This window comes from Dendrobates tinctorius, unplaced genomic scaffold (assembly GCF_039654945.1).
Source record: "Dendrobates tinctorius isolate UK_male_01 unplaced genomic scaffold, ASM3965494v1 ptg000140l, whole genome shotgun sequence".
NCBI classification, from domain to species: domain Eukaryota; kingdom Metazoa; phylum Chordata; class Amphibia; order Anura; family Dendrobatidae; genus Dendrobates; species Dendrobates tinctorius.
In genome coordinates this window covers 7,958,310-7,970,713 of record NW_027361808.1, presented here as the reverse complement: position 1 = coordinate 7,970,713, position 12,404 = coordinate 7,958,310, and the positions used below count along the sequence as shown (strand labels likewise).

General features: G+C 48.5%; 1 protein-coding gene across 3 annotated transcripts in view; it reads left to right on the top strand.

The window, feature by feature from the left end:
• The window catches only part of LOC141049015 (presenilin-2-like), a 105,168-nt gene that overhangs the window by 20,054 nt on the left and 72,710 nt on the right, over positions 1-12,404 (top strand). For all 3 annotated transcript variants that reach the window (XM_073545111.1, XM_073545110.1, XM_073545108.1), the window contains exons 4-5: positions 5,457-5,598; positions 7,934-8,001. In XM_073545111.1, coding sequence (XP_073401212.1) covers positions 5,457-5,598; positions 7,934-8,001 — 210 coding nt within the window. The remainder of the gene's footprint in view (positions 1-5,456; positions 5,599-7,933; positions 8,002-12,404) is intronic.

The following is a 12,404-nucleotide window of genomic DNA, read 5'->3' as shown; positions in this document are numbered from 1 at the left end:
CGGCATCAGCAGCGGTATGTCCAGTCTTTGCTTCTTCTTGGGCAACAAAGGCCATATCCACTTGGGCAGACGACCTTCGGCAGGGCATTCTAGATAAGGCACGACCAGAGCATTTGGCCGATCTCGCCAATCAGATTTCCCATGCGGGGGATTATCTGCTTTCTGCCTCCTTGGATGCCGCATCTTGCGCAGTTCAGGCGTCAAGTAACATCGTGGCAATCCGACGTACAATTTGGCTCAAGGCCTGGCAGGCGGACTTGTCCTCTAAAAAGTCTCTGACCAATCTGCCTTTTCAGGGAGTGCGTCTCTTCGGATCACAATTGGATCAGATTATTAAGGACGCTACCGGAGGTACGAGTTCTCTTCTCCCCTCCAAGCCTCTCAGACCTCCTCCAAGGCGTCAGTTTCGTCCCTTTCGGACTTTCCGCCGTTTCAATACGGCGGAAAACCCTTCCAACCAGCAAAGGCCACAGGCACGTCAGGAAAGAAAGAAGGTTTCCTTCAGGCCCACTCCGTCCTGGCGGTCCCACTCTTCCCAGGGAAGACCGTCCAGATCTAGATCTGGACGGTCTACATCCGCATGACTACCATCGGTCTCCCGTGGGTCCCTTCCAATTGGGAGGTCGACTTCTTTTCTTCAGCGACGTCTGGCTCGCCTCAGTAGAGGACGCTTGGGTCAGAGAGGTTGTATCAACAGGATACAAAATAGAGTTCATTTCTCTTCCACGGGATCGTTTCTTCCAATCCCGTCCGCCGAGGGATCCGGCCTTGGTCCCGGGGTTCGGTTCGGCCATCGCCTCTCTTCTCAGTTCTGGGGTGATTGTGCCCGTTCCCAAATCGGAACGCTTCACAGGGTTTTATTCAAACCTGTTTGTGGTGCCGAAAAAGGACGGGGCAGTTCGGCCCATCTTGGATCTCAAGTTACTCAACAAGAGAGTTCGCCTTCGCCACTTCCGGATGGAGTCAGTACGCTCGGTAATTGCTTCCTTGGAGGAGCAGGAATTCATGGGTTCCATAGACATCCAAGACGCCTATCTACATGTGCCCATATTTCCCGGACATCAGAAGTTCCTGCGGTTTGCGATTCACCACGAACATTACCAGTTCGTCGCGCTTCCTTTCGGGCTCGGCACCGCTCCCAGAGTCTTCACGAAGATTATGGCGGCGTTGATGGCCTTGTTGAGGATCAGAGGTCTCGTTCTTTTTCTGTACCTCGACGATATCCTGATCAAGGCTCCCTCCTTTCAACAGGCCCACCTAAGTGTGGCGATCGTTCTAGACACCCTGTCCAGTTTTGGGTGGATTGTCAACCGGAAAAAGTCCTGTCTGGTCCCTACTCAACGCCTTGTGTTTCTGGGCCTTCTGTTCGACACTCGTCGGTCAAGGGTATTTCTCCCACAAGACAAGATCCTTTCCCTGCAGCAGGGCGTGCGATCATTACAGATCACACGATTTCCATCCCTCAGGACAGCCATGAGGGTCCTGGGGAAGATGGTGGCGGCGATAGAGGCAGTTCCCTTTGCCCAATTTCACGCCAGGCCACTCCAGCAGGCCATTTTGTCCAGGTGGAACAGGTCGGCTCTGTCTCTGGATCGTCCGGTTCGCCTTTCATGCCGGATCAAGCGGTCTCTCAACTGGTGGTTGACGTCTCCCCTCATTCTCTTGGGGCGGTCTTTTCTTCCCGTTCACTGGCAGATTGTCACTACGGACGCCAGCCTCATCGGCTGGGGTGCAGTGTTCCGCAGTCACACTGTTCAGGGTCGATGGTCGACTCAGGAATCAGCTCTGCAGATCAATGTCCTAGAGATAAGAGCGATCCATCTAGCCCTCGTCCACTGGGAAAGGCGCCTCAAGGGCCTGCCTGTCAGGATTCAGACAGACAAGGCCACAGTGGTGGCGTATATCAACCGCCAAGGGGGGACTCGGAGTGTCTCAGCTCTGGCGGAAGTGTCCAAAATTCTTCAATGGGCAGAGACCTTTGTTCCAACGATTTCCGCGGTTCACATTACCGGCGTGGACAACTGGGCCGCCGATTTCCTCAGCCGCGAGGGTCTCGCGGCAGGGGAATGGTCCCTACATCCGGAGGTGTTTCATCTGCTCTGCCGTCGGTGGGGAACTCCGGATGTAGACCTCATGGCATCTTGCCTCAACAGGAAAGTCCCACAATTCGTGTCCAGGTCTCGGGACCCTCTGGCAGTGGGCGCCGACGCTCTGGCCGTCCCTTGGTCACAGTTCGAGCTCCCCTACCTGTTCCCTCCTCTGCCTCTTCCCAAGTTGTTGAAGAAAATCAAAGCAGAGGGGATTCCAGTCATCCTCATCGCCCCGAATTGGCCCAGAAGGTCTTGGTTCGCGGACATTGTCAACCTTCTCGCGGACGCCCCCTGGAAGCTTCCCGACAGGGCAGATCTGCTGTCTCAATGCCCGATTTGCCACCCCAATTCTCGGTCGCTCAATTTAACGGCGTGGCTGTTGAGACCGAGGTTTTGAGACGGGCAGGATTCTCTGATCGGGTAATTCATACCATGATCCGCGCCAGAAAGCCGCCTTCTTCGAAGATCTATTACCGTACTTGGAAAGCCTATTTCTCCTGGTGTGAGACCAATGACATCGTGCCCTTGGTTTTTTCGCTCCCTTCTATTCTGGCGTTTCTGCAGGCAGGGCTGGATGCGGGGCTTGCTCTCCGTTCCTTGAAGGGTCAAGTTTCGGCACTGTCCATTTTATTTCAGAAAACGCTGGCCTCCCGGCCCCAGGTCAAAACCTTCCTCCAGGGTGTGGCTCACACGGTTCCTCCGTACCGAGCGCCCGTGGATCCTTGGGATCTTAATTTGGTTCTTCAGGTGCTGCAGGGTCCTCCTTTTGAACCTCTCAGGGACGTTTCCCTTTCCCTCCTTTCTTGGAAAGTGGCCTTTCTGGTGGCCATTACCTCCATCCGGCGCGTGTCGGAATTAGCAGCACTTTCTTGCCGCTCTCCTTTTTTGGTCCTTCATCAGGACAAGGTAGTTCTGCGGCCTCCGCCCTCTTTTCTTCCGAAGGTGGTATCTTCGTTTCACCTCAATGAAGACATTGTTCTGCCATCCTTCTGCCCGAGCCCAGCTCACCCTCGGGAGCGGTTCTTGAACAAGCTGGACCTAGTCAGGGCATTGAGAGTCTATCTAGCCCGGACGACTTCCTTGCGGAAGTCAGACTCTCTGTTCATCATTCCTGACGGAGCGAGGAAAGGTCACCCAGCCTCAAAGGCCACTATTGCGCGCTGGATCAGATCGGCAATTTTGGAGGCATACCGGGTCAAGCATCGAGTGGCCCCTCCAGGGGTCAGAGCGCACTCTACCCGGGCGGTGGGTGCCTCCTGGGCGGTGCGCCACAGAGCTTCCGCGCTGCAGCTTTGCAAGGCTGCAACGTGGTCATCGGTTCACACCTTTGTGAAATTCTACAGGGTCCACACCTACGCTTCGGCGGACGCCAGCCTAGGTAGAAGGATTCTGCAGGCTGCGGTGGCGAGTCCACTGGCCTGATGGAAGTTTGTTTCCCACCCCAGGGACTGCTTTGGGACGTCCCATGGTCTCTGTGTCCCCCAATAAGGCGAACGAGAAAACAGGATTTTTTGGGTTGCTTACCGTAAAATCTGTTTCTCGGAGCCTTCATTGGGGGACACAGCACCCTCCCATGTTCTACAACTCCTGTTCTTATGTTTGTCGGTTTGTTACAGTTGAGTTGTTTGTTCTATTCTCAATCTATTCTGTTACTTCTCCTACTGCTTTCTCACTAACTGAGGAACTTCCTGCCGGTCGGTGGGGTGTATACGGCGGAGGAGGGGCTAACCTTTTTTTGTGCATAGTGTCAGCCTCCTAGTGGCAGCAGCATACACCCATGGTCTCTGTGTCCCCCAATGAAGGCTCCGAGAAACAGATTTTACGGTAAGCAACCCAAAAAATCCTGTTTTTCAGGTCTCTCAAGAGATGCTCAACTGGGTTTAGGTCAGGCCTCTGGCTGGGCCAGTCAAGAATGGTCACAGAGTTTTTCTGAAGCCACTCCTTTGTTATTTTAGCTGTGTGCTTAGGGTCATTGTCTTGTTGGAAGGTGAATCTTTGGCCAAGTCTGAGGTCCAGAGCACTCTGGAAGAGGTTTTCATCCAGGATATCTCTGTACTTGGCCGCGTTCATGTTTCCTTCGATTTCAACCAGTCGTCGCTGCAGCTGAAAAACATGCCCATAGCATGATGCTGCCACCACCATGTTTCACTGTTGGGATTGTATTAGGAAGGTGATGAGCCGTGCATGGTTTTCTCCACATATACCGCTTAGAATTATCACCAAAAAGTTCTATCTTCGTCTCATCAGACGAGAGAATCTTATTTCTCATAGTCTGGGAGTTCATGTGTTTTTTATTAAACTCTGTGCATGCTTTCATATGTCTTGCCCTGAGGAGAGGCTTCTGTCGGGCCACTCTGCCATAAAGACCTGACTGGTGGAGAGCTGCAGTGAGAGTTAACTTTGGAACTTTCTCCCATCTCCCTACTGCATCTGTGGAGCTCAGTCACATTGATCTTGGGGTTCTTCTTTACTTCTCTCACCAAGGCTTTTCTCCCATGATTGCTCAGTTTGGCTTGACGGCCAGGTTTAGGAAGACTTCTGGTGGTCCCAAACTACTTCTATTTAAGGATTATGGAGGCCACTGTGCTCTTAGGAACCTTGAGTTCTGCAGAAATTTTTTTTGTAACCTTGGCCAGATCTGTGCCTTGCCACAGTTCTGTCGCTGAGCTCCTTGGCCAGTTCCTTTGACCTCATGATTCTCATTTGGTCTGACATGAACTGTGAGGTTTTATATAGACTGGTGTGTGCCTTTACAAATCAATTCCTATCAGTTTAATTAAACACAGCTGGACTCCAATGAAGGAGCAGAACCATCTCGAGGAGAATCACAAGCAAATGGACAGCATGTGACTTAAATATCAGTGTCTAAGTGAAGGGTCTGAATACTTATGACCTTGTGATATTTCAGTTTCTTTTTTTTTTTTTTTTTTAAATTTCTACATTTGTTTTTTTTCAGTCAAGATGGCATGCAGAGTGTACATTAATGATAAAAAAATGAACTTTTTTGAATTTATTAAATGGCTGCAATGAAACAGATTGAAAAATTTAAAGGGGTCTGAATACTTTCCGTACCCACTGTATGTCACACTGGGAGACCCACAGCCAATCCATGCATCGCGATCTCAGACTGATTTCTCCAGATGTGTGAATGTGCCCTTTCAGAGATCTACATGCCAATATAAGCCGTTTGTTGGGTGGAACACACTCACAGGTTCCCTTGAGTCAGTAAATCGGGCCCACAGTCACCCCCATGCTCTTATAGCACTAAGTAAAGACATCTGACCTCTATGACTTCTATGACCTAGGCTTCTCGTCAGAGATGAATTTCTTCTGTTTTATTGTGACACTGTTTATTTTGCGTTTTAGAATTTACACCCCATTTTCGGAAGACACCCCATCTGTTGGTCAACGACTTCTGAACTCTGTGTTGAATACGATTATTATGATTAGTGTTATCTTGGTGATGACTATATTTCTGGTGTTACTATACAAGTATCGCTGCTATAAGGTGAGCAGTTATCCTATTTCCCCTTGTAAGTTAATAAGTAATGGCTGTAAAACCTATATGCATTTTTCCACTTCACTTTTTTTGTTGTTGATTAAACTAGCTTGGTAAATTCTGAAACTCACCTGGCTTGTGATGAGCCTAGAAAATTAATCATCATGGACTCTATAAAAACTGCAGCTATCGTGTGCACATGAAGTAATTCCATTTTCTATGTTGTTTTCCGTGACCCTTTATTTAAAACAAACAATAAAAAAACAAAATGTAGCTTTATAACCCCTTCCCGCATCATGATGGTGCTGTTTTGTGGTGCAGGCTCAGGAGTTGAGTTTGATCGAGGTAAGTGCCAGCTGTGTTATACAGCCAGCATCTGTTTTACCTATTGAACTAAAAAAAAAAAAATATATATATATATAATATATATATATATATATATATATATATATATATATATATATATCTCATACATAGATACATACAGTTGGTCCATATATATTTCGACAGAGATAAAAAATTTTAATTCTAGACATTACCACAATGAATTTTAAACAAAACAATTCAGATGCAGTTGAAGTTCAGACTTTCAGCTTTCATTTGAGGGTATCCACATTAAAATTGGTTGAAGGGTTTAGAAGTTTCAGCTCCTTAACATGTGTCGCCCTGTTTTTAAAGGGACCAAAAGTAATTGGACAATTTACTCCAAGGCTATTTCATAGACAGGTGTGGGCAATCCCTTCGTTATGTCATTCTCAATTAAGCAGATAAAAGTACCTGGAGTTCACTTGAGGTGTGGTGCTTGCATTTGGAAGGTTTTGCACTGAAGGAAACATGCGGTCAAAGGAGCTCTCCATGCAGGTGAAACAAGCCATCCTTAAACTGCAAAAAACAGAAAAAACCCATCCAAGAAATTGCTACAACATTAGGAGTGGCAAAATCTACAGTTTGGTACATCCTGAGAAAGAAAGCACTGGTGAACTAATCAATGCAAAAAGACCTGGGCGCCCGAGGAAGACAACAGTGGTGGATGATCGCAGAATAATCTGCATGGTGAAGAGAAACCCCTTCACAATAGCCAACCAAGTGAACAACACTCTCCAGGAGGTAGGTGTATCAATATCCAAATCTACCATAAAGAGAAGACTGCATGAAAGTAAATACAGAGGGTTCACTGCATGGTGCAAGCCACTCATAAGCATCAAGAATCAAAAGGCTAGACTGGACTTTGCTAAAAAACATCTAAAAAAAGCCAGCACAGTTCTGGATGAACATTCTTTGGACAGATGAAACCAAGATCAGCCTCTACCAGAGTGATGGAAAGAGAAAAGTATGGCGAAGGCGTGGTACAGCTCATGATCCAAAGCATACCACGTCATCTGTAAAACATGGCGGAGGCAGTGTGATGGCTTGGGCATGCATGGCTGCCAGTGGCACTGGGTCACTAGTGTTTATTGATGATGAGACACAGGACAGAAGCAGCCGAATGAATTCTGAGGTATTGAGAGCCATACTGTGTGCTCAGATCCAGCCAAATGCAGCCAAACTGATTGGTCGTCGTTTCATACTACAGATGGACAATGACCCAAAACATAAAGCCAAAGCAACCCAGGAGTTTATTAAAGCAAAGAAGTGGAATATTCTTGAATGGCCAAGTCAGTCACCTGATCTCAACCCAATTGAGCATGCATTTCACTTGTTAAAGACTAAACTTCAGACAGAAAGGCCCACAAACAAACAGCAACTGAAAACCACCGCAGTGAAGGCCTGGCAGAGCATTAAAAAGGAGGAAACACAGCGTCTGGTGATGTCCATGAGTTCAAGTCTTCAGGCAGTCATTGCCAACAAAGGGTTTTCAACCAAGTACTAGAAATGAACATTCTATTTACAGTTATTTTTATCTGTCCAATTACTTTTGGTCCCTTTAAAAACAGGGTGGCACATGTTAAGGCGCTGAAACTCCTAAACCCTTCATCCAATTTTAATGTGGATACCCTCAAATTAAAGTTGAAAGTCTGAACTTCAACTGCATCTGAATTGTTTTGTTTAAAATTCATTGTGGTAATGTCTAGAACCAAAATTAGAAAAATGTTGTCTCTGTCCAAATACATATATGGACCTAACTGTGTGTGTGTGTGTATAATATACAACTGGAGAGTGTTGTTCACTTGGTTGGCTATTGTGAAAGGGTTTCTCTTCACTATATATATATATATATATATATATATATATATATATATATATATATATATATATATATAATATTCTATCCGTTGCATATTCAAAAGCCTGCGCATTGTACTGTCTAGAGTGATACTAAATTTCAATATTTTTTTTTCTTTAGTTTATCCACGGATGGCTTATTCTCTCATCTTTGATGCTGCTTTTCATGTTCACATACATGTATCTCTGGTAAGAATTTGATAGTTCAGATAGCAACAAGTATTTTATTTTCCTATTAAATGGGGCTGATCATCAATGACCGGCAAAGCAAAGGTTGCAGAGAACAGTTAGATACCAGATTGTGTGCTTTACTGCACTTTGTCAATCTTAGGCTATGTTCACAAACTGCTTTTTGGCAGCGTTTTTTTAATGCGTTTTAATGCGGTTTTTAATGTTTTTAAATGCATGTTTCGCGCTCACCAAGGGCGCTTTCGCAAGGGGAAAACGCGGGTCGGGGGTCGCCGTCCCGACCTGTTCACTTGTGCACCTCTTGGTAAGCAATCCACCTTTATCCTACATGTATCCATTATGGCCCTAGGGATCATTTCAGCGGGCATTGCTTACCGGTATCGCTGTTAGCATCTCTGTGCACTAAGGCAGGACATTCCTTTCTTTACTAGTTACGTGCATATTTTGGCCGTAAGAATTACTGTTTTTGGATAATCCTGCATGACATCCTCCAGATTAATTGCATCGTGAGTGCTTCTGTGATCTTTTGGTACGCAGACTGTTAACTTTCCCCCCCCCCCCCCCCCCTCCCTGATCAGTCCTGTCTGCGTCTTATGATTTTTTTGTACTTTTGTCTTTTTGAACTTTTACCTGTCTGCATGTGCCAAATAATAAATTTTGTACTTTTATATTTACTTTTGAATCCATTACTCCTTTTTTTTTCTCCTCTGTTTGCAAGATATATAGATGTGTGTGACAAATACAATTAATACAGTGTGTGTGCAAATTACTGGACATGTATTTAATTAATAAAAGATTATTCTCCAGTCACCTTCCACGACAGCTACATCGGAGGATGTCTTCCCCGCCCTAATAGGGGACAGGAACACAAAGAGGTTAAATACCCCTCCCCTTCCTGCATCCACCAGTGTTTTCCTGTCCCCTATGGGGCATGAAGAGGTCTACGATGGTGCTGCTGTGGCCGGCGATCGGGAGCACCCCACGTCCAGTACCAGCTCGGATACCTGTCAGATGCCGGGCTGCCGAGGTCGGGGGCCTTGCTCTCCTCCAGTGGCTGCTCCTGTCTCCGCCTGCATGGTGGGACTCGGACTCTCCCGCCTCTCCTGCGCCTCCTTCGGGGGTAAAGCGAGGCGGTGATCTGCGCGCCGGCGGCCTCCAGATAGCTTCCTCCTCCATGCTGCCGGTTCTTGGGGGCTCACGCTGGCCGGGGGTGGCCTTCCTCCACTTGGGGCGTTACTGGGCTTTCCACTGGGGCGCACGTCACTTCCGGTCTCTCCCTATGCGTTCCACGGTGGAGCGCGCTGGGGGAGCGTAAGGCTAGTTTCACATTAGCGTTTACGGCCTCAGCGTCAGGCTGCGCACCGCCGTCGCAAAGCCCCGCCCCCTGCCGCGCCTCAGCCGGTAGCTCCGCCTACGGGCGCATGACGCTGCATGCGCCCTGCGTCCCCTATCTTCATCACTGTGGACGCAGGCCGTGCGCAGTATGCGTTTGGCGGCGCATGCGTCCTTTTGACGGTGCGCCGACCAGCGCCAAACGCAACCTGTTGCAATTCGGTTGCGCTCGGCGCACCGTCAAAAGGACGCATGCGCCGCCAAACGCATACTGCGCATGGCCTGCGTCCCCAGTGGTAAAGATAGGGGACGCATGCAGCGTCATGCGCCCGTAGGCGGAGCTACCGGTGGAGGCGCGGCAGGGGCGGGGCTTAGCGGCGGCCATGCGCAGCCCGACGCTGCGGCCGTAAACGATAATGTGAAACTAGCCTTACTCCTGGGACCGGCGGTCACATTCTGGGGCGTCCTCATGTGGTTCCCCCCCCATTGGGCCAAAGGGAGGAGGAAGTGCACAAACAACGCTTGTCCCTTGATCTTTCAAGTTCCGGGTGAGGAGATCACCAGGTAAGACACCTGTCTGACACTGACTGTAGACGGCATGGACGGTGACAAGCCCTCTCTCTCTGCGTCGGTGGAGCCCAGCGTACCCCCTCCTACTGTAAGTAGCAGGCGTCGGCCCTGGCTATTCAGCATTTATTTACTAAAATAGCGTAGCATACCTCTCTCTCTCTAATATGGGGAGAAAATGTCTCTGACCCTATGAGGACCAGCCACAAGTGTAAAATGTGTGCTGCCAGACTCCCTCGACATACGGGGAAAGCTCTGCCCGTCCTGTACGGAGAAGTCTTTCGCGCTGAGCAGCCCTCTCTCCTGGATAGCATCAAATCCCTCATAATACAGGAGGTTCACTCCTCCATGGCTCCCTTCTCCCAGACCGCCTCCTTCTAGGAGGAGGAAGAAAGCTCCGATAGAATCAGACTCAGGCGAAATTCAGTCCTCTGATTCAGAGGACGCTCGGGAGATTGAGGGTTCCTCTTCCACGTCCACCCCTAAAACCAGGGAACCAAAAATATCACTTGGTTCTGAGAATATGGGTGAGCTAATCAGTATGGTTAAGAGCACCATAGGGGTGGAGGAGGAAGAAGTTAAATACACGGTACAGGACGAGATGTTGGGCTGAAGCCCAAAGAAGGTGTCCTGTACACGAGAACGTACAGAATCTGATCCTCCATAAAAGGAGGCCTCTCTAAGAAAAAAAAAAAGCCTATCCCTTTTGAGGGCTCCTCCCAGCTCAAAGATCCAGTGGATCGAGAAAAATATATATATATATATATATATATATATATATATATATATATATATATATATATATATATATATATATATATATATATATATATAATATATTTATTTTCTGCAAATCTGCTAGAAGCTATCCTTACGCACAGACTCAGGGCACCTCAGGGGAAAAGATACCTGATGCCCTACCCCTACTGCAAAAAGCAACAAGGTTCCAAGCCGATGCTTCCGCTGGCAGTCGCTAAACAACTTGAGACCAGGCCGAGACCATGGTGGAAGACCAGCCTGTTATTCGCAGGTCTCGGGTAATTCTTTAATGCATCGGCTCTTCTAGGCTGAGTGTGACTGCTCTCGCCAGGTCCGGGTAGCCGCAAAAGCGGCCTTACTTTTTAACTCCCCTAGAGGATTTTAACCAGGGCACTCCTAAGGGAGGCAACTTATCTCCAAATGGTTCGCCATCCCCTTCCAGGGCCACTGTGTTCAAGCCTGTCCTGGATAACATACTGGACAAAGCTTCGGACAAAAGGATCTCTTCTGGAACATAGAAATCCTAGGAGACGGATTTTTCGTCCCTCCCATGACCAAACCTCTGTCAACAGCTATTCTAAGCTGAATTGCATGCCCTTGTCAGATCACAGCCGCTAAGCAGCTTGAGGCTGGGCCAGTACCGGCATGAAAGACTGGCTGGGAATCCCTGGTCCTGTTGACATACTCAGGAAGAGTTTAGGGGGGCAAGGGCAGGAACATCCTTGTCCCTAACCATCAACAGACCCCAGATAAGCAATGACGCCTGGTTGGGGGTCGTCTCTCGCTCTTGTTTCACCCGCTGGCAGTTCATCTCCAAAAACCAGTGGGTCCACCGTACCATACAAGATGGACTAAAAATTGGGTTCGAGAGTCCTTCCCCCGTAATGCTTAGGGGTAACCTCCCTACAGCCTCCACACCTTCAGGGCTCCTTACCTAGAGATCTGCTCTGGTAGAAGGCGCGGGTGCCAAAGCGGGAGAAGGACATGGCCATTATGCACGTCCCTTCCTGGTGACGAAGCCATCAGAGAAAAACCGAATCATCATAAGCCTGAAGCCATTAAACAAATCGGTCCGGCACAGGCAATTCAAAATGGAGTCAATCAGGGGCAGTCCCGCTCATCGGACAGAACTGGGTAATGGCAACGGTAGATCTGGAGGGTGCATATTACCATGTGCCAATCCATCCAACATGTATCTCTCCAAGATCATGGCGGAAGCAGTGATTTTCATCTGGCACCAGGGGATAGGCGTTATCCCATATCTGGACGACTTCCTCCTCTCTATACCATCTATCTCATGTCAGAAGATGGACGTAGGAAAGACCCCGGGGATATTAAGATCCCTGGGTTGGATACTGAACCATGTCTATCCCTCCACGAGAAGGAAGCCTCTGGGAGTTCTCTCGGACTCATGGGGAAAGACATCCTTCCTACCTAAGGTTTGTCAGGTCGACCTTGTCCACAAAAGAACCTGGTTCAGGACCAGCGGGCACCAACCCTCAGAGTCAATGTATGCTCTAGGATCTCTGACCACATCCACCCAGGCGGTTTCTTGGGCTCAGGCCCACACCCAAATTCTACAAAGCTAAGTGCTTTTACATTCCAGGATCTGCCTGGCCTACGCGGTGACAAATTCCATTGTCCTGAAGGAATCCCCTCCCTGGTCAGGTTAAACCGGCCCTGAGGTGGTGGTTGAACTACCGAAATCTTCAGAAGGGAGTCAGCCGGATTCGGCTTCCTCTGAA